General features: G+C 34.3%; 1 protein-coding gene across 5 annotated transcripts in view; it reads left to right on the top strand.

The window, feature by feature from the left end:
- Ptprk (protein tyrosine phosphatase receptor type K) overlaps positions 1-25198 on the top strand; it is a 504742-nt gene that overhangs the window by 449118 nt on the left and 30426 nt on the right. The window contains exons 14-18 of one of the 5 annotated variants that reach the window (XM_042674136.1): positions 10249-10387; positions 19552-19712; positions 21188-21223; positions 23133-23144; positions 24006-24168. In XM_042674136.1, coding sequence (XP_042530070.1) covers positions 10249-10387; positions 19552-19712; positions 21188-21223; positions 23133-23144; positions 24006-24064 — 407 coding nt within the window. In that variant the 3' untranslated portion in view covers positions 24065-24168. Of the gene's footprint in view, positions 1-10248; positions 10388-19551; positions 19713-21187; positions 21224-23132; positions 23145-24005; positions 24169-25198 lie in introns of those variants that run through there. The other 4 variants (XM_042673843.1, XM_042673924.1, XM_042674068.1 and 1 more) reach the window with 4 other exon arrangements.

Below are 25198 nucleotides of genomic sequence, written 5' to 3'. Positions count from 1 at the left end.
GTTTTGTTCATTGATGATTGCCCAAGTCTACACACATGCCAAGGACAACAAATAATTTGCATAATTTATGAAAGGAACAAAAAAATGACAAAATAAAGTACCATTCTCATGTATTTAAGACAAAGCATGAAGTATGGTTTTCTTTTATTTAAAATTTATTTTCGTGATTTCATACAATCACTCTCCTGGATTGATTCTATCTCTCCATCTAAGTCTGCTTTTCCTTCTGAAAGAATTCATTGGGCCTGTCAATGTATTTTTATGATTCTCTCTCTTTAACTTCTCTTTTAATGAGATAGTAGTTAAGGTTGACAATTCTATTCTTTTTTCTCTTAAAAAAACAAAAACAAAAACAAGGTGGTGGCAAAAGAATTTTTTGAGGACTGACAACATTCTCTCCAAGTAAAAAGGACACAAGAGGTCAGAAAGCCTAAGTTCTATTTTTTATTATATCCACGAAACTAAAACCATAAAAAGATTTTCCCTTTCAAAGTGTGTTTTTTCTTATCTGAACATCGAATTGTGCTTTTATTGTTTAAGTGATGAAGATGTCAGCAAGCCACATGCAATCTCTTCTTCCTCTGCCAGAACCTTGATTTTGCCTCTTCTAAGTCAAGTCTTTCAAATACAGCTGCATCCACTTACAGATGATACACTATTTGAAGGAAAGCCCTTGTTTATATTTGATTGTGTTAGTCACATACAAGGTTTTGTGGTTTTGTGCTGTTCAAGCATTCAAACAATATGAGGTCAGTAATTAACGATCAAGTAATCTCTGTTTTTAGAAATAAGACTTACCTCTCTCTCTCTCTCTCTAATGTTGCTTTTTTTGGAAATTACAATACTATTAAGGACTCACTGCATATTGATGTCAATATGGAAGGTATGGAAGATGTATTTATCATGTACATCTTGCCGATGCGAAAACTGAGTAGCTTGGTTTCCCTGAGATCCTTGATATATGGCAAGTGAAATGGAATATGAACCCAGATCAATGGTTTTACTGTAGTAAAAAGTATAATCATTCCACCTGGTCAGATTGTTCTCTTAGTGCATGTGTTTGATAGTCAGATTTCTGTTGTTGTAACAAAAATACACTATTGAACTACCTTCCCTAGTCACATTATAAAGCAAAAAGGGTTTGTTTTGGAAGCCTTGGTTCATGATCAGGTGGCCTCATTGATACTGTCCCTGGGCAAGACAGTATATTATAATGTAGAAGGCAGAAGAATCCTCTGTCTTCAGAGGATCTATCTTTGCTTCCCAGCAAAACGAAAGAGCTGACATTGGTAGTCCAGCAAACGGGCTGGACCTCTTCAAGGTCACACCTCTGATCACCTAACTTCTGAAATTAGGGCCCACTTCTTATAGGTTCTACCACCTCCAAATAGCAATGCAACAGTGGAGAACCAAGCCATTAGCACATAGATTTGGGGGGAACCATTCAAGATACAAGCAAGATCTAATCAAACCAGATTTGTTCCAAAATCCAAACCAGATCTCTTCTATATCAACAAGTAGTACACTGAAAGGATTTGTTTTTCTTAAAGTATGGTTCCAATATTCATAAATAAATTCAGTTAACTCTATGATTAATACATCTTTTCAAAAATGTTAAAACTTTGATTAGTATATTGTAGTTGAATGTGCTCTTATGTAGGTAGTACCTGTTGACAAAGTATGAGAAATCTTCACTTGTTATTTATCACAGAAGTAGATGCTAAACTTTCACTTCAGATTTGATTACTGTATAAATCTTCAGAGAATACAATTTTGAGCAGCACTTTTTTCCTGCCTTCCATTACCTTCCCCATCTATATCTGTTGCAGACTTACTGGAAAGGACTTATAACAGGTTTATTTGTGATTGATGGTCTTGAATGTTTTAGATATCTGAGGAGAATATCCATGGCAGATTTCAGAGATAACATACCAGATAGGACTCAACTGTTTTTAAAAAGCAAGACAGCATATTAAGGCTTTCCTTTTCCCAGCTGAATACTTTTCACTAAATAAGAAGCTTGATGAAATAGTTATATGTACAATAAAGCATTTGCTTTTAAATTACCAGAAAGTAAAATGACATTTATACATTTTTATCTTTAAATACACTTCTAAAACATGCCACATGGATTTTTTTAAAATATTTCTGCCATTCCTTCAGAATTTCATGTGATGTCTTGAACTGTAATTTAAAAATCAAAACAAATTTAGGTAATCTAAGACCTAAGTAATGTGAATCTAAGACTTAAGTAATATGAAATTAAGCAATGTGACTCTAAGACTTAAGTAATGCGAAATTGATTTTAAATATATTAATGGATACTTTTGTTTCCTATTTCTTTAACTTCTTCATAGGGTTCTACAATTTTATTCTTCACATCAGCAATTTTTTGAAAAAATAGTCTTTATTAAGTAAGAATACATTATTCTCCAGCTGCTGTTAAACTGTGTGATGTGTAGTATTTCACCAATGACAATCAATGACCCATCTTTAATAGTTTGCAATCTAAAAATGTACAGGTTTCCTAAGACCGTATGAAGTGATGAAGCAGAACAACTTCAAAGAATCGTTCAGTTAAATAATAAATACTTCAAGATGCCTGTAAGGCTTAAGACGTCCACTGTGGCAGGCTATTTAATTAATAACATGTGCTTTACAAAACCCACCATTATATATTTATGTGACAGACTGCTCAGACGTTTTAAAAACTGGTTTTTATTAATACTGTCACTTCCCTTCTTTCATAAGTTTTCATTTTTATATGACAGACCTAAAAGGCTAAGCCCCAGGTTATATCTGCCCAATAGAATTTGCTAGTACTTTTACCACAAGTATGTCCATTTATAAAAAATGTTTTCACACTGTTATAAAGCTTGAATACCTATAGGGTACATAATATAAGTACTATTTTTTTTATTTTTATTTATTTATTTATTTTTTGTTGGTCATGGGGCCTAGGTGCTGTCCCTGAGCTCTTTAGCTCAAGGTGAGTGCTCTACCACTTAAACCACAGCACAATTTCCGGTTTTCTGATGGTTAATTGGAAATAAGAGTCTAGCAGACTTTCCTGCCCTGGCTTTTTGTGAACTGCAATCCTCAGATCTCAGCCTCCTGAGTAGCTAGAATTACAGGTGTGAGTCACTGGCGCCCAGCTTTCTAATCATTTTTATTTTGTAGATGCTCTAGAGATGCCTACTTCTTCATTATCATGCAGCAAATTATTGGGAGATGAACGTTAACTTGTTTCATTGTACAAAGTAGTTTAGGTCATCATCAATCCCCATGTCAATATCTAGTTACCTGTATACAACTTTTGAATTTATCCAATAATCTATAATCAGATTTTGACCTATATCAAAATCATTGTCTGGAGTTTCCAATTCTATCCGTATGTATTTCATTCTGATATTATATGTTTTTAATTTCTTTTTCTTTTTTTTTTTTTTTTTGGTCCATTTTGGTGCTTGAACTCTGGGTTTGGATGCTGTTCCTGCGCTCTTCAGCTCAAGGCAAGCACTTTACTGCTTGAGCCACAGGGCCACTTCCGGTTTTCTAGTGGTTTATTGGAGATAAGAGTCTCACGGACTTTCCTGCCTAGGCTGGCTTTGAACCGTTATCCTTAGATCTCAGCCTGCTGAGTAGCTAGGATTACAGGCCTGAGCCACCGGAGCCTGGCTTATATTTTTTTAATTTCTATAGCTGTAGTTTGTTATAATATATGAAACATTATAACATATGAATATATAAGAAATATGTGTCCATAGTTCTTGTCCTCCTAATCATCTTAGCTCAATATTTTCCTGGGTACTTTCTTCAGATCTGAAGTCTAACTAGTAATGCATCTCATCAAATGAGTGAAGGAACACAGAATCAGAACAGAGTTTCTCTGACACCAAATCCTTGTTCTGTGTGTGGCTGTGGAATTACCTTTATTTTGTTTGGTTGTAGATGTTGAGAGACAGTGAAAAGAACCCCTAGGAGGAATACTAGCCCTTGGGCATGACATGCTGAGACAACTTAGAAATATCTATGCCAGATTTATCTTAAATGACCATCCAAAACAGTCCTGTGAGTTTAGGAAGACGGCTGATTTTTAATATGCTAATTCAAGCTACTATATGCAGGATGAATGTCACTTTTTGTCATTTGTGCCACTAGTATTTTTTGTATTTTTGCTCCTTTCTAAGCCCTGCTAGAAGTACAATGATAAGCAAAACATTCCTGCTTTCATGGACTTTGTCTTAGGAGTGGGAAGTCAGTGGAGTTTCTAATCCCTGCAGTGATCCTATCTGATTATCATATTTGAAATACTGTGTATTTTGATTTAGAATAGCCAAAGAGGACATTCAGAGAGATGCAGCCGACTGCATATGAACAGGATAAGAGATTATATGGATACAAGTTAAGGTTGTATGATTGGAGATGGAAAGAGAGGAAATAGTTTCAAAGTGTAGTGTCTTGCAGCTGATTGTAGGAGCAAGACGTGTCCTGTTACCCAGGACACTTCTGACTTGTGCATTTTCTCCAAGCATAATTATTAAAAATATGTATCCCCTTTCATTTTCAAAAGCATCTGAAATTGGATATTAATTTATGTTCATCTTGGAGATAAAGAGAGGGAAGAGGTATAGAGTTACACTTTTCTGGCTTGGGCAACTGTGTAGATAAAGGAAGAACAAGAAGAATTCGGATGAGAAAGTTGAGAATGGACAAGACATAATGCATGGAGGATATAATAGATGAATGACTACATCACGAGTCCATGTAGGAACTATTCAGTAGAAGTGTCTTGATCTGAGAATGATCATCGTGAGCAAGAACTAATGTGGTGGAAATTCTAAGACCACCACTCTAGAAAGTATAGAAGTCAATTTCAAAAGGTTGAGGTCCCTTACAAATACAAAGCGGCACCTGCTTTTCAGGGAGGGAGAAATAAGGAGGTATTTACCAAAGAAGAAGCAAAAATAAGTCATAAGAAAAATAGGGCATGTGCAATAATGGAAGCCCCAGAAAGAGTGGTACCAAAGAAGGGAATGGACTAGAAGGCTAAATGCTTTGAAAAAAAAAAAAAAGTGGGCCGAGAATGTGGCTTAGTGGTAGAGTGCTTGCCTAGCATGCATGAAGCCCTGGGTTCGATTCCTCAGTACCACATAAACAGAAAAAGCCAGAAGTGGTGCTACGGCTCAAGTGGTAGAGTGCAAACCTTGAGCAAAAGAAGCTAGAGACAGTGCCCAGGCCCTGAGTTCAAGCCCCAGGACTGGCAAAAAAAAAAAAAAGGTAAAAAGTGCCTTGTGAATTCAGTAACTAGTAAGTCATATAGATGGGTATTTTGTGGTAGTTTGATGGTATTAACATATTGTGCCTGGCTGTAGAATTTTAAGGAGTGATTGAGATGTGAATATGAACAATTTTCTGAGAAGACAACTAAGGAAAGAAAGAAGACATTAGTGAAATGCTATGAAGAGGTGCAGAGTGAGCAGAATGAGCATGTCTCCAATCACCTAACGCATTCTGCTTAAGGGCCGCTCATACAGGTCTAATATGATTCTGGTTCATCATAGATGAAGATAGTTGTAACATGTTAGCATAATATATGTGGCTTTAAAATTATTTTATTTTTAAGGAATGGGAGCAAGGACATAATTTGTAAAAAAATATATATATATAGTTTAAGCCATTCTTGTCCCTCCAAAATACACCTCATAAATTTGCTGAATAAAAACAAAATTCCACAATATGCAAGCAATTATTCCATTCTTGGCTATAGGACACAGAGATCTTTGACTAATCTTTAGCACAGGAAAGAAGTTGTGTAAAAGGTACTCCATATTGTGTACATATATATATATATATATATGCATAAATTATATATAGGGCTCAGGAGTGTAACCACTATAGTAACTTTTTGCTCTTTTATTTGAATTAAACAAAATTTTCACTTAGGGTTTACTGCTTATATTTCCATTAATGAATCTTCTGAGCTTCAATGCTCTTAAATAGGATATTAAATAGGATATTTATTCTTAAGGCCAAGAACTTAAAAACATATGTGTTATGTGTGATTAAAGTATCCAACGCAATATAGTTATGGTTATATTTTCTTTTTAAATGCTGTTTATAGTAGTAGCTATGATAATAGTATATGTTGCAAGTAAGACTCTGAGAACCCACAATGGAGAGAAAGCAACTACCAATCATCACTTGTACTTGATGAACATGATTATACTTCTATATTCAGGTTTAATAATTATGTTGATATGGTAAGCAACTCTTTGCACAAGAATTGTAATCATGACAGATGAAATGCTCTTATTCAATTCAAGTAAATGCACTTGAACCATTTGGTAACCACTTTTAACCATTTGATAACTATAGATTAGAGTCCCATCTTTTCCCTTCTTTTTTACTGTAAAGGACTAAATTTGCATCAATAGATCATGTAAGTCTTAATGTTGTACATTCTGAACACACAAAGATTTACTTTCACAATTTGGCATTTCATTTAGGAGAACATGTTAGATTAACCTACCTTTTTTTTTTTTGGTCAGTTGTGGGCTTGAACTCAGAGCTAAGCACTGTCCTTCAGCCACTCTGTGCTCAAAGCTAGCACTCTACTACTTGAGCCACAGCATCACTTCCAGTTTTTGGTTAATTGGAGATAGGAGTCTCATGGGGAGAAAACAGGCTGGCTTCAAACTGTGATCTTCAGATCTCAGCCTCCTAGGTGTCTAGGATTACAGGTGTAAGTCAATGGCACCTAGCTTAGATTAACTTAACTTTTATAATGTTTATACTTTGAACTTGAAATTGTTAATCCATCATTTTCATGATCTATATGTATTATCTATCTGGTAGAACTTAGTAATTCTGAAAGTCATATCTAAAACAGCTATATATGGCATAGTGTTTTGTGATGCATAATTAGAAAATTATCCTATGACAGCATTGGCTTTTGTTGATGTTTGTTTGTTTGTTTTGTTTGTGCCAGTGCTATGGCCTGAATTTAGGTCCTGAGCATTGTCCTTGAGATTTCTTTTCTTTTTCTTTTACTTTTTTGTTTCTCAGAGCTAGTACTCTACCATTTGGGCCACAGCTCCATTTCTGGGTTTTGTTTTGGGTTTTTTTGGTGGTTAATTGGAATTAAGAGTCTGTCACACTTTTCCTGCTCAGGCTGTCTTCACACCAGGATCCTCAGGTCTCGTCCTCCTGAATGGCAGCTAGGATTACAAGTATGAGTCATCAGCACCCAGATCTGAGAGCACTGATTCATTTAATTAAAATATTATTTTTGAAATGGCATGTGGTCTGGTTGTCTGCCCTCAGTGGTGACACAGACCCTCCAGACATGACAGTTAGTCCCTTATGTAAATGAAGGACCAGGGTGACTCCAGGGACAAGCTTCTTCGGGAACCCTAGGTGGGGATCTTCACTCTGGCCTGGGTGGGAATGATTACAGATTCGAATTCACTGAATTTGATCATACCAAGCTCTGTGCCCCCAGGCAGTGGCTTCAGGACAGAGGACTACTTCAGCAGCAGATGGCTGTGGTTGTAGAGTAGTTTCCTCAAGATGTCTGTGGAGCAGCTGACACTGGCAGGAGCTCAGTAAAACTGTGGAGCTAATAGACCTTCCAGGAGGCAGCCAGGGCACCAAGAAAAGGTCTAAATGCTGTCAACACAGTAAATTGTCCTAGCCTCCTACTTCCTAGATCATTTAAAGGAAATATAAACACTAACAAAAAACCCTATAACTTGACCAAAGCCTCAGTCTGACATTCCAAATAAGATGAGTGTGAGCTGTGGGAATTGAGGCTACCCAGGACCCTCTTTCTAGGATGCCTTCAGCTTCAGTTACCCTACTTTAATTTTCTGTAGGAACACCTCCCCCTACTGTACCTTACTAATTATTACTCTAATTAATTGACTTTAAACATGCTGCCTAGCAGAAGTCAGGTGGGGCAGGGAGAATCCCCAGGGTCCCCATTCTTTTTGGCAGGACCCCAGGAAGCCAAGTGCTGAGGAAGACTTCTTTACCCCACCCATCACTTGCTTCCCCAGGCCCCCCAGAGGCCTTAGTTTGGGTTGTGGCCTATTCTCAAATGCCTTGAGAAGGAGGGGAAGGAATAAGATTATAGTTTTGCTTTTTGTTGAATTGGAAGGGGGATTCTACTTTATACCCTTCCCAAAGATGGGGAGGGACACCAGGATTGTATTCCTGAACTGGCCACCTCTGTTGTCACTCATCCCATGAAGTTCACATCCCTCAAGAGTTAGGATAAATTCAGGTCTAAGCTACAGGTATGTATTCCTCCAGGGTCATAGAAAAGTGATTGACCAACTGATCTCCATTTAGAAGTGTGCAGTTTTAAGGTACAGTGCACCAATGGTTATTTAGTAATGTTTAACAGTAATCTAACAACAATTAACCCTTGTCCCATTACCCTAGTGAGAGGTGGATTCCTACTATTGTTTTGTGAGGGAAGTGTGGAGGCGAAGTAGCTCCTGTGAAGGAAGACATGCCATATATTTTAGTAAATTAGGACAACAGGAAAATTTGAAATGTGAGGATACTCCTGATTATGAAATTGGAATTTCCCTGCAACTTGTATTTCCGGAAAACACAAAATTATAAAGGAAAACTCCTATTAATGGAAAATCTTGGTACCAATTTTTATCCTGTAAATTAAAATGATTAGGCAGTTAGAGTGAATGGTTTTGCAGTCAACTGTGTTCTCTCCTTCTCTCTTTTTTTTTTGCAAACTGTGTTTTTCCCACTGGTTTAACTTTAAATTCCTGTACTGTTATTGGATATATTTGTTCCTTTAAGTTTCTAATTGTGAAAAATAAAGTTAGTGTTATTGGTCTCTTTTGGATCAAAACTGTGGGCAAACGGTTGCAGACATTGACATGTATACATGTATAGAACTTGGAGTGGGAGGAAAGAAGCCAAGAGGAGAAACGAAAGAAAGGACTGGCAAGTAGAAAAAATAAATGGCTTTTGAAAAAGAATAAACTGTCTGGTAAAACAATGCTATCCCTCTTCCTTGTTTCTGTTCATTTAGCCACCATCTCACCATCTCTAGCCTCCAGTTTCAGGTGCTGTGATTGCTGCCCAGCCCTCATACTCCCTGGGCTTTGGTCACATAGATTCTTAGAAATTGAGAAATGCTGTATTAAAAGATAGAAGATATATTAGATTCTGTTTTTGTCCTTGAACAATTTATAATCTCTCCTTAATTCTCTTAAGCCTCAGGGTTTTCTGTAAAGTGTAGATATGAATGTTGTTTTTGCTCTTCTCAAACTAAGTGAAGTAAGCGAAAAATATACTCAGAAAGTTCCGAGGGCTTATGTAGTGATTAGTATTTCTAATCTCAATGTGTATATACATGAGAGGTGTGGGTAGTTTTGAGAAAGAAGAAAAAATGAGAGGTATAAATAATCAAGAAGAAACTCATCTTTCTCAAAGTTGTTTCTTACACACATTATCTGGGTTTTATTTGGTGAGAGAAAGTGAAATCATCCTGAATGTATTATTTTGCTTTTGCTTTTTCTTCTGTTGAACTATTATTCATCTCAAACCTTCCATAGAGAATTGGAAGTTTGTGCCTGTGTCAGTTAGGTGAAGCATTTATTTAACCTAACTTTTGTGTCCCAAACGAATGACAAAGACACTGTATTAAAGCAACAGCCGCAGTACTTGAATCAAAAAGTAGTTTTTCTGTTTATTTTATTGCTTTTGATTTTTTTTATCTTTTTGAGATAGCATCTCAAAAAGATAGGCCTCAAATTTCCAATCTCCTGGCACAACTCCTGTGCTTCTACAGTGCCAGGACTATAGGTATGTAGCACCATGCTTGGCTAAGAAATGTTTTCCGATGGAACTGATAAACACCTAGTTCTCTATATCTGCCCACATCTCTTTGAAGTGTGCTATTTTTTTTAATACTATGTTCTGACTTTTAAGAAGATACACAGAAAAACACTTCATTTCTTTTATAGCAATTTCTTTTTATTTTATTTTGTTGTTTGGCAGAGAAAAAAATATTCTAGAATGAAAGCTTTTTTGTTAACCTGACCTTAAGCCTCTCTTACTGAGGTTTAGCCTGCCTCTGTATTCATATTTTAGGTTATTGTTATTCAAATATAATATACAAGTTGTCTTTTTATAGTAAGCTTTAGTTAGGGATAATTTTCCTTTCTGTGATAATTAGCTGCTTTCAGTAACTTATTTTTCTGATTTGTTTAGCAGCAGCAACAGAAGAACCAGAAGTGATCCCAGATCCTGCTAAGCAGACAGACAGAGTTGTGAAAATAGCAGGCATTAGTGCTGGGATTTTGGTGTTCATCCTCCTCCTCTTAGTTGTCATATTAATTGTTAAAAAGAGGTAAGGTCCTATGCTGTTCTTTCCTCTTACTCACAATTGATGTCACTAATTTTCAAATTCTTTTCTTCTATTAAGTATTTTAAATTAGAACAAGAAGAATTTAAAATTAATGAGATTGCCAGCCCTTGAATATTTTACTCATATGTTTATTTGGTTATTTGCAGTTTGAATTTGGTTATACATATATGTGTTTTATTAAATTAACTGTAAAAACCACCATAAGAATTTAGATTTCTCAAATGAAGTGATACTTGAGTCATTAATTTATCACACTTTAAGTGTTATTATTAAGAGTAACAATATGGATTTTTGTGCTACTTGGGTCACAGTATAAGTTATTGTGTTTTGTGTTTTTCTAAATCTTTACTGCAAATAAGAAATGAGAATATAAAATGGTTTAGTGATGGTATGTATTAAATTTACACTGACTAAAAATTTCAAACGTTAATTTTTGTAACTAAACATAATCTTTTCTATTAGATCAACCAATATAACAGTCTTCTGTAATATATAAACAAATTAAAATGTGGGATAATTTCAGTTGCTCTCTTCTGAACATTAAAATATATTTCTATGGACAAACATTTCAATTTTTATTATTTGAGTTTTTAGCCATCATATGAAATGTCACAGTCTGTAAATCATTGTCTTGGAAATTAATACAGCACTCTAGGCCTTACAGTCATGTGTTTTTGGATAATGATGCAATTTGAAAGAAATTATTATTTTTTAAAACTTTACATACAGAGTACATTCAAACAGCTTTGTGTATAGAAGTGGTTATACTTTAATGAAGTATAATATCTTAAGGGATATTGTTTATATTAAATCTAATAATATAATATTATGAAAATGTGATACCCAAAGTGAAACATTAGCATTATGGATAAGACTCATACTTCATGTTTTAACAATTCCATGAGAGTTTATTTTAATATATTGCCTCTTTACCCCCTGGAGATATATATGTTGGAGAAGACACATCTGCATTAGAAACATTAGGTATGCATTATAGTGTTTTGTGTTAAATTAGCTACATTATGTGCTTTCCCCAAATAGTGCTTTCTCTTTTTGCTGTTGTACACCTCTGTGATTAGAAATTACATCCTATGTGAAGCAAGAAGATTTTAGAAATAACAAATTTTTCCAGTAAAGATCAATAAGATTGTGGGACATAGCCTTATATCTTATGTCTTTGTCCAGCCTAAATTTATGTCTGGAGAGAGACATAACCTAAAACAGCTTAGAGATTTGATTAAGCATTACTTCACAGTTGAAATTATCCTAGAAACTTCAGTTTGGATATGTGAAAGTGGCCTCTGATTATGTACTCACTCAGTATTGGACTTAGTTTTATTTGTTAATTTGAAAATATTCATTGGTATGTAGTTGCTCTCCTCATCCCATGGTACTCTGTTGTAGGAAGAACAAAAAAATACTGAACATACTTCCTAAGGCATGCTAACAACAGTCACTAAAACATTTGGGAGGGGGAGAATCAAATGCGCTGACAACTCTAAAATTGCATAATGTAATAAATCCTGAAGTTTAATAATTTTGATTAAATTGATAGAAAGAATCTAGGACTTTCTCTTCTTTGTTATCAGCACATCTATGACTATACAAATTTTAATTTTAGACATGGATCAGGTTCCATATGTTACTTTCTGATGTATAATATTAGGATTAAATTACTCACCTCCTTACTTACCGAAGCAACTTCATGAAGATCTTTACTCATATGTACAATGGCACAAATATATCATGTATGAGTTAAATGCCAGTATGTTTATTATATATACCAAAAAGCATAGATATTATAGAAGTACTGTGTATGACCAAGTTTAACCTAAAATTTTAGCGTAGGTACTTTGGCTTTTAATATAGCCTCTTCTTAGATGCATATTTATGGGAAATTGTTGTTTCTCAAAACTTTATCCCATACTGGTAGAAGTATATGTGGGTATATTTCTTACTTGAAAAAATTCCATGTGTTTTTGGTTGTAAAGAAGTGGTTTTGAATTCAGCTAAGTAAAATACTACAGCTGAGGGTATATATAAAGTAAGTTTTTAGGAGAAGAAAAGGGATATTGCATCTTTCAGAACACAATGTCATTGTTTTTAATTTAATTGCTGTTGAATTATTTCCAAATGTATGCCATTTTTCCATTGATTGCATATTATATATTCTACATGCACAGCATGAACACATTAATAATTGCAAACATCTATTTGAAATTATGTTTCAATACAGTAAATGTTTGTACATGATACCATGTTCACATGCATCTACTGTAGAAATAGCTTTGTGTATATATAGTATTTGGTGCATATGTATATTACCAGAATATATGTATATACCTGTGTACCATTACAAAATTCATAAAAACTTGGATGTTGTTCTCCATATATTATATTAGCATAGTAGATCTTTCTGTTTATATCTAAAGAATAATAGTCTATTTAGTATACAATTCTATACACAGCTGGTCCATCTGTCATGACATTTAGATGGTAATGGATGATACTATGCTTTACTGCATGTTGAAAATAGACAATCCATTTAATTTCTTCAATTTTTGGCAATAAAAGAAATGTCAGCATGTTATTTTTTCCAACTTAATGTATTTCAAATTTTATTTTATTGCATATCTGTCTGTTAGTTGCATGGCAAAAGAAACCTAACAATGCATGTGCAAATGGAAATGCAAAGCAAAAAGCAAAAACATGAATTTCATTTTATTTTGTTTTCTTTTTTAACGCACATTTTCTGCTTTATTGAATGTGACAGAGTCACGCTTTTCATTCACCATTGCTTCTCTTTTTCCACTGTCTGTGATTTGCTTGCCAGGAGGAGCTACTATTCTTACTCCTACTACCTGTAAGTAGAAAACGGGTGATGTACGACTTTACATGTGTTAAAGATGCAGTATCCCTTTTCAAAAAACAAACAAACAAATCATGTTTGTACCTTTGGTGACTTAAAAAAATTTTTTTTTCTGCCCTATAAAACTTCAAACTATTTTCTGTTCTGGCAATCTTTTTAAAAAGGGATATTGTATTTCTGTATGTCCAGCTACTTTTAATTTTTATTTACAGTTTTCCATAAATAGCTCTAGTCTACAGCCAGAGAAACATAACTTATTTACTTAAATCAAGCCTTTATTTTAGCAATTCAACACTGGTAGAGAATGGTGTTGTAAATCCCTTATCTCTATCGTTATGTAATACTGTTTTATTTGAGGAATGAGCTAAATGATATATTCCTAGAGGAGAATTCACCAGGACAGGTGTTGGAGGCTCTTGCCTGTAATCCTACCTGCTCAGGACTCTGAGATTCAAGGATTGCGGTTCAAAGCCAGCTCATGCAAGAAAAGTCCATGAGGCTCAATTAACCACCAAAAGCCTGGAACTGAAGTTGTGACTGTAGTAGTAGAGTGCTAGCCTTGAATGAAACAGCTCAGGGACAATGCCCAGGCTTTTAAGTTCATGTCTCAGGAACAGTGGACATGCGTGCTGCTCGTATGCAAAAGCGCATGCGCACATACACACACACACACACACACACACACACACACACACACACAGAGCTGCCTTTACCAAAAGCAAATCAAATCAGGTCTGCATGTGATAACATCTCTTTTCACATTTCCAGACATGCAAGATGGGGTATAACCCATATCTTCAGAAGACCTTTACAGTCATTATACTATAGTTAAAATAAATGAATCAAATCATGATGATTGATGGGAAGGAAGGAAACTCTTTTCAGAGAAGAAACGAAATTATTTAGCACGCCTTAATAGAACAAAGACTATATAAAATCAAAGCAGAAAAATATTTTTTTTAAAAAAGTGAAAATCTACTCAAGGAGTAGCACCACCTCACATCTCATTTTCTCTTTCTGAGTTTGCAACTCTTGTAGATTAAGGTGTGGCAAGATTATTTACATAAGCTTGGCGAAGACTATCCATTCTATTTTTTTTAGTCCTTTTCAGTTTCTCAGTATCGATGACAAGGAAGTTCCCTGTCCAATCCAAAGAAATGATAAGGCTTACAAGTTTGAGATTAAGTATGTTTGGTTAGGTATCCCACTGCATGTGCAGCACTAGGTAAGTTTAAGCTAGCTTTACAACGAAATTTATGAGTCAATCACTAAAACACAAGTCTGCCAGCATTTTAAATATTACAAACATTTGGCTTCCTGAAATCGGCTAAAATAAGCAGGTGTAAAATAACAGTGCTCTTAGCTTATTGTGATGCATCATAATATGCTCGTTAAATCATGTTTGATGAAGCCAAAGGTAATTAACTGTACCATTTCGTACAATGATGGAGTACTTTCTCCCTTTATGGCCCACACATACATCCACCTGCAGAAGTTTATGCTGTTGGCTGCTTTGATAATGAAAGTCATTTGCACATCTGTCAAAATCAAGTGCTTACAAAATGAATTGCTTAACTGTCCTGAAGTGCACATTATATATGCTGCTTGCTCCAGAGAACACAAAGCATGAGACATACTAGAATCAATAAGTATTTAATTATGAGAATGTCAATAAGCCCACCATTAACTGTCACTGTATCTGTAAAATTAGAATGGGACTCTCTTTTGGTGAATGATTAACATTTGTAGACATGTAGATTAACATGTTCTAGACATTAACATTATGCTTATGCTACTATGCTACTTATGTCTTTTGGATTTTTAAGTCCTAACTAAAAAGACTATCAAAGAGATGGTGTGTGTGTGTGTGTGTGTGTGTGTGTGTGTGTGTGTGTGTGTGTGTGTGTGTGTTTGCACATGTGTTTGTATGCGCGTGTGCATGTGCATGCACACACTCACAGTGGCCAGAATGGAGGCTTGAACTCACAGTTCTCATTCATTTTTGCTCATGGCTGGTATCTCCAGTTCTGGGATTTTTGCTTGTTAATGGGCAATGTGACTCTTGGATTTTTCTTCCCAGGCTGCTTTGAACCCAAGTCCTCAGTTCTCAGCCTCCTGAGTAGCTAGAGTTATAGATATGAGCCAACATAGTTGGGCAGAGAGATGCTTCTTTAAAGGCTACTTAAACATCCCTAGAGACACTAACAGGAGTCAGAGTTTTATGTCATCAAAGTAAGAGTAAAGCAGAGTAAGCTAAGTTTCATTGGCACTGTATCATACTAGCTGTCAGGTTTTTTGAAAGGACATTAGTTAATTTTTCTTTGTTTTACTATAACCTGAATGAAAACCTACCTCACAGGGTTGTTGTGAGGATTAAAGTATAAGAAAGAATCAAGCTGATAACACATGACATGTAGCTTTCCACAAGGTTATACATTCACATGTAATTTGCCAACAACCACCATTCTGTTTATGGATTTGTAAAATAAAAGTCTTTCATTGCATGAAAACTTTCACTTTTCATGGATTTGAAAATCTGTTATTTCTAAGTTTTATCCAGTCATGAAATACATAGAAATTATTGATGTTAAATAAATTTGAAATCATCATTGCTATTGGTCATTTTCTATGTGCTTAGCTTCAAAATTTTAACATTATTTTGAATCTAAATTTCAAGTTGTTCCACTTTTATCTAATTCAGTATCTTATTTTTTTCTTTTTCCATTGTGGGGATTGAAATTCTGGCCTTGTACAGGAAGGAAAGGAAACTAAGCTAAATCTCAAAACCTTATTTTTCCTTCAAGTAACAAGGTTCATAATCAGTGTTAATAAGATGATTCAGTCTTATTGCCTTACAGAAAACAAACAAAATCCAGTCTAAGGGACCTTCTAAATATAAGTAAATAGTCTGAAGGCAGAGATGCTTTATTTTTTATTATCATGAATAAGTCTGATAAATGGCAAATGCAAAGAATGGACAGGCAATGAGGCAAGAATACATAACTAACATAATCAACCTCACAAAAGAATAATTGCAGAATCCCCGTGGGAAGCATTTCCTCAGATCTGCCTGCAGACAGCCCTGGATAATGCTTCCTTCAGAAAATTCTGAACAAAACGAAAGAAACTTGGTCAGAGAAAAGCATAAAAGTATGATGTTAAATGTAAATTAAAGTCTGGACAAAGGTGGCTCTTTCTTATAATCCTAGCTCCTCAGAAGGTCGACATCTAGAGAAACTTGGTTTGAAGCCAGCCTGGACAGAAAAATCTGAGAGATCCATCTAAAAAATGAGTTACTTAAATGAAAAAGCTAAGCCCAGAGGCATTTTAGGCACGTGAAAGCACATACAAATAAAGAAGTAATTATATACATTTATAATTTCCTAATATCATTTCTTAAGCAGTTTCACAATTTTTAAGTAATCATGCAAAATCTCTCACAATTCTTAAGGAATGAACTAATTATTTATTCTGGCTTGAGAAATTAAGATTGCAATCCCTAACAGATGATCTTTCCCTTCATTGAGCATACAGAATGGAAAATGAGTAAAAAGTATTAGCAATGATATGTCATGAATATTATTACAGTCAAGCATTATGCTACAAAAATCACCTGAAACACTGTATTGGGAAACTCCGTAGTAACCAGGTACTAGTGGCTCATGCCTATAATCCTAGCTACTCAGGAGGCTGAGATCTGAAAATTACAGTTCAAAGGCAGCCTGAGCAGGAAAGCCCCTGAGACTCTTATCTTCAATAAACTACTCAGAAAAAGACAGAAGTAGTGCTGTGGCTCAAGTAGTAGAGCACTAGTCTTGAACACAGAGAGGCTCAGGGACAGAGCCAGGCCCTGAGTTCAAGCCCCAGGACTGGCAATCAATCAATCAATCATCCATCCATCCATCAACCCTCCCTGGCCAGTTTTCTTCTAGACTTAAGCAGAACAAACCAACTGTAGTCACTTATTAGAGGGTAAAGACTATTATAGGTTCAAAAGCAAATTCTGTGTGATGGATTAGTGAAAAGTAGAGAAAAGTTTCCAAAGTATGTCTATAGTCTAAATATGGCCTGGTGATGTTTCATTAAGTCTACATACTGTTTTAGAGAGTAAAACTACTGAAAAGAAAGATATAAAACTATAATATAAATATTCTGAATCATGGTTGGTATTACAAAATCATAGTAATAAAAGCAGCTTGATACTGCCACAAGAATAGACCTGAGGACCAATGGAATAGAATAGAAGACCCAGAAATAAACCCACAGACTTATAGCCACCTATTATTTGATATGGGAGCCAAAAACACAGGATGGAAGAAAGACAGCCTCTTCAATGGTGCTGGCAAAATGGGTTAGATCCTTATGTATCACCACCCTGGACCAGAATCAATTCTAAATAGATCACAGATCTGTGTTTCCTGAAAATATTACAGGAAAAGAAAGGGAAAACACTAGGGTTCCTTGGCACAGGTCAGAACGTCCTAAGTAAAGATCCAGGTTCACAACAAATCAAAGAGAGACTGGATAAATGCGATTCCATCAAACTGAAGAGTTTCTGCATGACAAAGGACATAGCTAGCAAAATAAATAGAAAGCTCACAGAATGGGAGGTCTTTACCAGGTATTGTTTTTATTCAAGTTTGAATTTAAATACTCAGATTGAATGTTGTAGGTCAAGAGAGTTCTGCCTAAACTGCTCGCCAGTTCTTCCTACTCATCACCCCTCCATATGATGTTTTACCTGTTACCTGTCTACATGTTACCTTCTAGACTAGTAAAAAGAATTAGTAGAGAGCAAACATTGATGGTGGTGATGGGAGTAATTGTGTAGAGGTAGTTGTGGTGGTGGCGGTAATTGTGTTTCTGTCATTGTCTTCATAAGTATTACCAATACTCTGATTATTACTGTTATTTCCTCGGGGGGAAAATGAAATCATCTCCTCAAATGTCAGATCTGTCCTGTTAGGGTTTTGTGTTTTGGGGTGTCTACCCCAAGGCCAAGTACTGCAGTTTTCAAAAATAAAACCAAAGCACATTGAAGCAACACTCAAAGTATTCAAGGAATGTTTCAAGGAAAAAGCTTTTCAATAGAAACACAATCTATTGAGTTAGCTTTTATGGTGTTTGTACTACATTTAATTGAGTACAGATATATTAATGGGAATCAGAAGAAAATGTCTGATGTTAAAATCTGAGAAATAGTGTTCTTGAAACAACTGAATAATATTTCCAAGGCAACATAGACTGCTGCCATAAACTTTTTTTTTTATATATATAATTTGACTAGTGTGGGCTCTTCCTATTTGAGTTGCCTGGCTAATATGATTTAAACATCTTATATGCCTTTAATATTTTCACATGCATATTTGATGGGTAACATTCATGAAAAGCTATATGTAGTTTATATTCTTGATAATTAAGATAAAGGGGTCACTGTCTGAGTAATTCAAAATGTTAATTCTTCTAATTTCCAGAAAAGCTAAATAATCTGCCTTGCTCTCTGTATTTATAAGGAATTTCATAAGTGGATATTTTACCATGGATGAGGGAAGATTTTAGAATGTTTTTAGTTTTTGACTGTATCAGAACTCCAAGATGATGATAAATTACATTTTACTTGCATATAACACTTGTCCCATTTTTACCACCTTTCTCACACAGTATATAATTTTGTCCTAGATATTATGTGGTTGAGTATTATCTGTGATTTCTTCATAAAGACTTTAAACTAAGTTTTGATTCATGTTATAGATTTATTATCACGTCTGTTAATGATATGTTACATTTTTACTTATTAATAACAGACAGAATTAAGAATGAAACTTTTCTTTGTCTTAATTGAGTGGCTATCATAAGAGAGACATAAGTCTCACTTTTTCTAAGAACTTCTAAAAATTGATCAAAGAAATTAACTATCCAGATCACAACATAGCTTTAACTTAATCCTCTTTAGATTGTTCTACGCCAGAAACGATTATTTATACTTTGGGTAAAACAGATTTTTTTGAAACTTGTTTTGAAATACAGGAATTGATAACCAGGTTGGGTTGGCATTTTGAATATTGAATATTGAAATATCTGACCAAAAATATTTAAAAGGCAAGTTTTACAGCAACCAATCAGTGTAACTGTTTGAGTGTCTACTTAATTTCTGAAATTGTAACTAGTTGATTGGGTTTTTTAAATCCATGTCCATAAGCTTATCCAAGCAAGCCTACTTGAACTACTTGTTGCTTCATGCCTTACACTTAGGTTCCTTTTGTATTTGCCTTGGCAGCAAGCTTGCTAAAAAACGCAAAGATGCCATGGGAAACACACGGCAGGAGATGACTCACATGGTGAATGCAATGGATCGAAGTTATGCCGACCAGAGCACTCTGCATGCAGAAGATCCTCTCTCTATAACCTTCATGGACCAGCATAATTTTAGTCCAAGATGTAAGTTCTTCTATTAATATTTTAATAAATAACCTGAAATCTATTAAATTTGTTTAATATTCTTCATATTATCTTTTGAGTAATGAAAAAGAAACAAAAAGAAGAGAAAGAGCTAAAAAGAGTAAAATGAGAAGGTAGTATGGAACTTACAAGAAGCTGATGTTTGTTCCTGATACTGGATTTGGTTTAACTCCAGACTGTTAAACCTTTATTATTAAATCATAAGAAATATTCCAAATCTATACTACTCATAATGTTAGAGCCTTAAGTGAAAATGTGATTTCCTACATATAATTGGACCATGTCAGAATTTATACTTATTTTTCCATTAGCAGCTTCCTTAGCATAAGGGTAAGTTTCTTTTGAGTGAGAAGTAGTAAATCTTTCCTAGGTACTGATAGTATGGATAAGATTGAATTCTTGGAGAATTAAAATACCAAAAGGTTAACTAAAAGAAAGATTAGTTTATATGCTCCTAAATATCTAATGTAGAATCTAGATGTGTACTTAAATTGGGGGATTTGAAAGAATAGTAAAATCTACACATCCATCGCTCCTAAGAATTACTAATGTTGTTTGTGAAGGCAATGTTTTGAATATATTTCTTTGAGAGTACTGATTAATGGCAGATGATTTGATAATTATCTCAGAATTGATAGTACTATTTAATCTTAACTGTTTTCTATGAATTTGAATTCTGTTCCATAGTGCCTCTGTTTATGTTAACTTAATTAAGTTTAATTTACATGATTTTGTTGCTTTAGATACTTGTGTGAAATTCTCCCTCATGTAGATTTACAAGAAATAGAAGTTAGAAATGCTTTATGAATCATTTTGTAATTTAATCATGAAAGAATCTTTCTGATCTGTTTGATCTCTTGTTTCACTGATAAATTGCAAGGGAGAATATAAAATATTGATAATATTAAAAGTAAATTTAACTGAAAATATATATGTATTATCTCAAAGTGCTTGAGTTAATGTTTAATCAACTCTACAGAAAAAAAAATTCTGATAACAAAATTTTTCTGCAGGTTGTGTCTCTACAATACTAGAAAGTTCCAATTCAGCTATATAATTATAAATATCTACTTAAGAACTTATGGAAAGCATTAAATCTGTTTTATACAGTTAACCATAAATATTTATTTGAAAAAACATAAGATAAATATTCCTATAAGTACCTTACATGTGAAATATATAAAGTGTACTTTCTTGTCTCCTAATTTTATAATATTTATAATGTCAAGAGGAACCTTCCGGTTTTTCAATTGAACAGAGTACCAAACTATAATTACAGAATTTTCTTGATGGTTTGAGATAACCAAAGCTGGAAGTGAGAGTTTTACCCTTGCAGGTATCAAAGCAAGTTTAGTAATTATATTTCTTAAGAAACCATAAGTCTATTATAAGGAGAAAAATCAGAATACAATTTTAGAGAAGTATATTCCTTCATGAGCTTTGTTTTCCTACAGTGCCCAATGATCCACTTGTGCCGACTGCTGTGTTAGGTGAGGCCCTAAATCTTTATCACCATTCTCATTTTATTTTATTTTATCTGCATGGATCACAACTCTTTGCATGGGTTGTAGATTTGTCCACATAGTAATGACTTATAGAAAGCGTCTTGATACTGAAAATAAACACCCACGGTCTTTTCAGAGAGAGCATCTTTGTTCTACAGAATCAGATCTAATGGATTTCAAATTAGCAAAGTATACTGTTTATGAAAACACTGTATTCTTCAATTCATGATTCTGTTAGATTCAAAGCAAAAGTTCTGTAGCATCTTCTGTGCATTTCTAATGTGAACATACCCAGAGAGAAAAACTCAAGTGTCTCTGCTCTCATAGGGGCTTAATAGTAACTGAATACCTAGCTTATTTATTTATTAGCCTATGGAAAGGGAATTTTTTAAATCCTCTTAATTTTATAACAACAAAACAATACATTTATAAGTTAGCACTGGGACTATGTGCATTTTCCTTCATTGTCTTTATTAAGACTTGACAAATCCAGGTAAAGTTGTAGAATATTGATATAGGGGTTAGCATTACATTAACTATAGTATTGTCTTTACGATCCTTGGCTTACCTCTATGTTAGTGATTATTCCAACATTTTAAAATGCAAAATTGCATTCATATTTAAATTTAGCCATATAGCTTAGAATGAAGTGCTTTTTTTAACTTTCAAATTGTACCATTTCTTGACGAGTTACACATTAGTGACTCATGACCAACTTGCCTACATGTCTATGAGCTCCACATCAGTTTTGCCTTCATGTTCTGATGAAGATTTAATGAAAAAGATGTGGATCCTCAGATCAAAAATATCTTTAAGATTCCCAGATATCATATTTGTTATTTATATCTAATTTATCCAAACATGAAAGCTTTAACTTACACTTGGGCCCTTGTTTATTTTTTTAATCTATTTATTAAATGGCTAACTTCATTATAAAATATTTGGAGTCATATAACTAATTTCAGTTACATGAAATATATACCCCTTAGTGACAAAGCTATTTCTTTAAAATCTCTTTTATATTTGATATGAAGAATACATACTTTAAACCATCTGTTGTTCACTTCCATTGACGACCACGTCAATAGTGGGAAATAGGTGAACTGAGTGGTTTGTCATAACAAGTAGCCTGGTTATGGATAGAGGATCCATGAGTTAGAGTCAACTTTGTACAGCACTGTAGAATGTTGCCAGTCCCCAGTAGGTAAACCAAGTTCAATGAAAGAAAGAAAAAAATTGCCTGAATATGAACAGTTTCATTATCATAATTTTCTAAGAACATCTAGAATCAGGTCCAAATCTCAATGCCTCTAGACTTTGTATATGAATATATTGTAAAAAAAAAATACCTTACATCTTTATTTTTCCAATTTTTTAAACACCACTATCATGTCTACCATAACAGTTCTGAGAAGGCTGTAAAGAGAAAATGAGATGACAATGCCTGTGAGTTTTACAAATCACAAAATTGAAACAAGGATTATTAAACTTTTCCCTGTAAAAATAGATATTCATGCAAAGGAAGGGTAGAGTTAACACAATGGAGTCATAAGACATATCCATATAATCTCCCATCATGTTTTTTATTTTAGTTTGAAAATAAAGCTGGTTGCTTTGGTTTTTTTAATTGGCATTCTTTAAAAGTTAAGTCACTCATTAATCATCCTAGATGTGGAAATAATTTGTTATATTTTCATCATTCTTTGAGTCATTGTGTTTATAATTTTGCATCCGATTGATTTTGTATTTATAAAGCAATTTTTGAAGTTACTTCAAATATTGCTTAGCATTAATTTCTACTTAGTTAATTAAAGGGTCTCGGAAACTTTTCATATTGATTCATATTTTTGTTTTTGTTTTTTTGTGTGTGTTTTACTGCTTCATTGGGTTTAAGTCCCTATAACTGGTAAGTGTATTACAAAGAACTCTAGAAAACCTTTCAATGAAGTATTTAGTCACCGTTATTATTCTTAAATGTATAATAAGGATAATGATTAGTACATGTACCCTACTAGTAGTCACATTATTAGGTGGTTTAATGAGGTGGAAGTGTATTAAGATTAATAATTCATTTGTGATGATCTTAAGACCTCACTGCTGATTGTACTACTGTATTAAAGCTTAATGCAACATAAAAGGCACTGTCTATTTCATATTTGGGTAGGATGATCTGTAAGATTTGCAATATGGTTGAGTTTTGTGTTTTTCTCTAAGCTTTTTAACAACTGTAAGAATTTTCCTCCAGCCAGTAGCCTGTAAGTTTTAGGATTGCTCCTCAGAGCTTCAGACCCCTGGGTAATTTATTTCACCTTGGATAGTCCTCTATTTTGCTTCCCTGACACTATAAGTTCTCTTTATTTCTTGTCTTAAACTGGTTTTTCTGTGGGAGCACCTACACTAGTTGCTATACAATTTAATTTTACTGGTGAGATGTACATATTCTTAATGTCAGTCTATGTAATATTGTAGCAAATACAGATCAGTTGACTATAGCCTAAGAAGGGGTAATGTGCCTGAATAATGTTTGCTAGCAAATGTTTGTGCTCTAGAGGGTTGGGCAAAGCCTGAATAAAAGACATGAATATTTTAGGGTGGTAGGACACAGCAGAATGCACTAGTTTTGTTTTTTTCAGTGTGGTATTTTTGGGAATGAATGCGAAGAAATACATTCAGCTTAATAAGAGAGAGTAAAGATAAATGCAATCAAGCTAAATTATAGAGGCACACAAATCTGATTGTAGGGTTCTTTTTTTTTTTCCTCCTCCAGGAAGAAAAAATGTTTATCATGGGGACAACAATTCATTTTTTGCCATATCCTATTTGTAGAGTTGGTGATAGTACAGGCAAATGTACCAGCACTTGAAATATGTTAACTGTTAATTAAATATCATTCTCTTCAGTATGCATTATCATTAAAAACAAAAGTTCCCCTATGAGTGTACTTTCTTTTCTGTTAATGAGTATGACAGTATAATGCTTTTCAAAGTGACACCCCTTAAGACACTTGTTTTTTTTTTTTTTTCTTAAGTGGTAAGTTTAAATGTGATAAATATAAGCATGCTTATCATTGTAATGATTAGTACTTTTGGTCATTAAAATACTGTTTATTCTTCATAGGCAAAATGTTCTTGTTCTTTTCTTCCTCCTTATGACAGAAAGAAAACTGAATATTTATTTCAATTTTGACATAACACAATTGAGATGGAGGGGGTCCTACACTTAAATGTGGGTGGTAAGGGATTCAACTAATTTTAACCAATCTATTAACTGGAATATTTATTGAACTACTGATATGTACTAGAATTTTTTAAAAAAATAATAGCATCACACTGTCTCTATACTATCAGCATTCAGGGCTTAGGAATGAAAATAGTCAAGTAAATAATCAACATATAAGATGAAATGGCATGAAACCTATAGAAAATTAAGTAACCTTAATTCTCATCACTCCAGAGGGCCTGGGGAGGTACCCACAGTTTGCTCCAGCTCTCCCTGGTTTCTCTGTGTGGTGGCCAAAAGAGTCAAAGTATATTAACAATGATGTCAGTAATAATAAGGAGAACCTAAGGGGCAAAGACAATATAAATATGTGTGTTAGCTGACTAGCAGACCAAGTAGGTCAAGAGATGACCCTATCAGTACTCAAAATTCCCCACTAGGGTGTGTGTGTTGTGTGAAGAAGCCTAAGACGCCAGTGCCAGAAGAGCAAGAACAGCCATGAGGAGAATGGGTTGCTTAAGTCAGGCCTCTGAGGGAGGTTGGGCTCTGATTGGAAACGAGTTTGTTCAACTCAACAATGAAAGCACATTTCCAATTGACAACTTGGTCTTTTGGTCACCAACTTGTACTGCTTAGGACTACAGGTACAAAGAACAGTAAGAACTCAGCTAAACCTCCTCCTTGTGGACACTTGGTGAAAACATATGTCTCCTTACATCTCACAATATCTGTTGTCTTCCT

This window comes from Dipodomys spectabilis, unplaced genomic scaffold, assembly GCF_019054845.1.
Source record: "Dipodomys spectabilis isolate Male_0828 unplaced genomic scaffold, ASM1905484v1 ptg000001l, whole genome shotgun sequence".
Taxonomy (NCBI): Eukaryota; Metazoa; Chordata; class Mammalia; order Rodentia; family Heteromyidae; genus Dipodomys; species Dipodomys spectabilis.
This window is presented reverse-complemented; position numbering and strand designations above follow the sequence as displayed.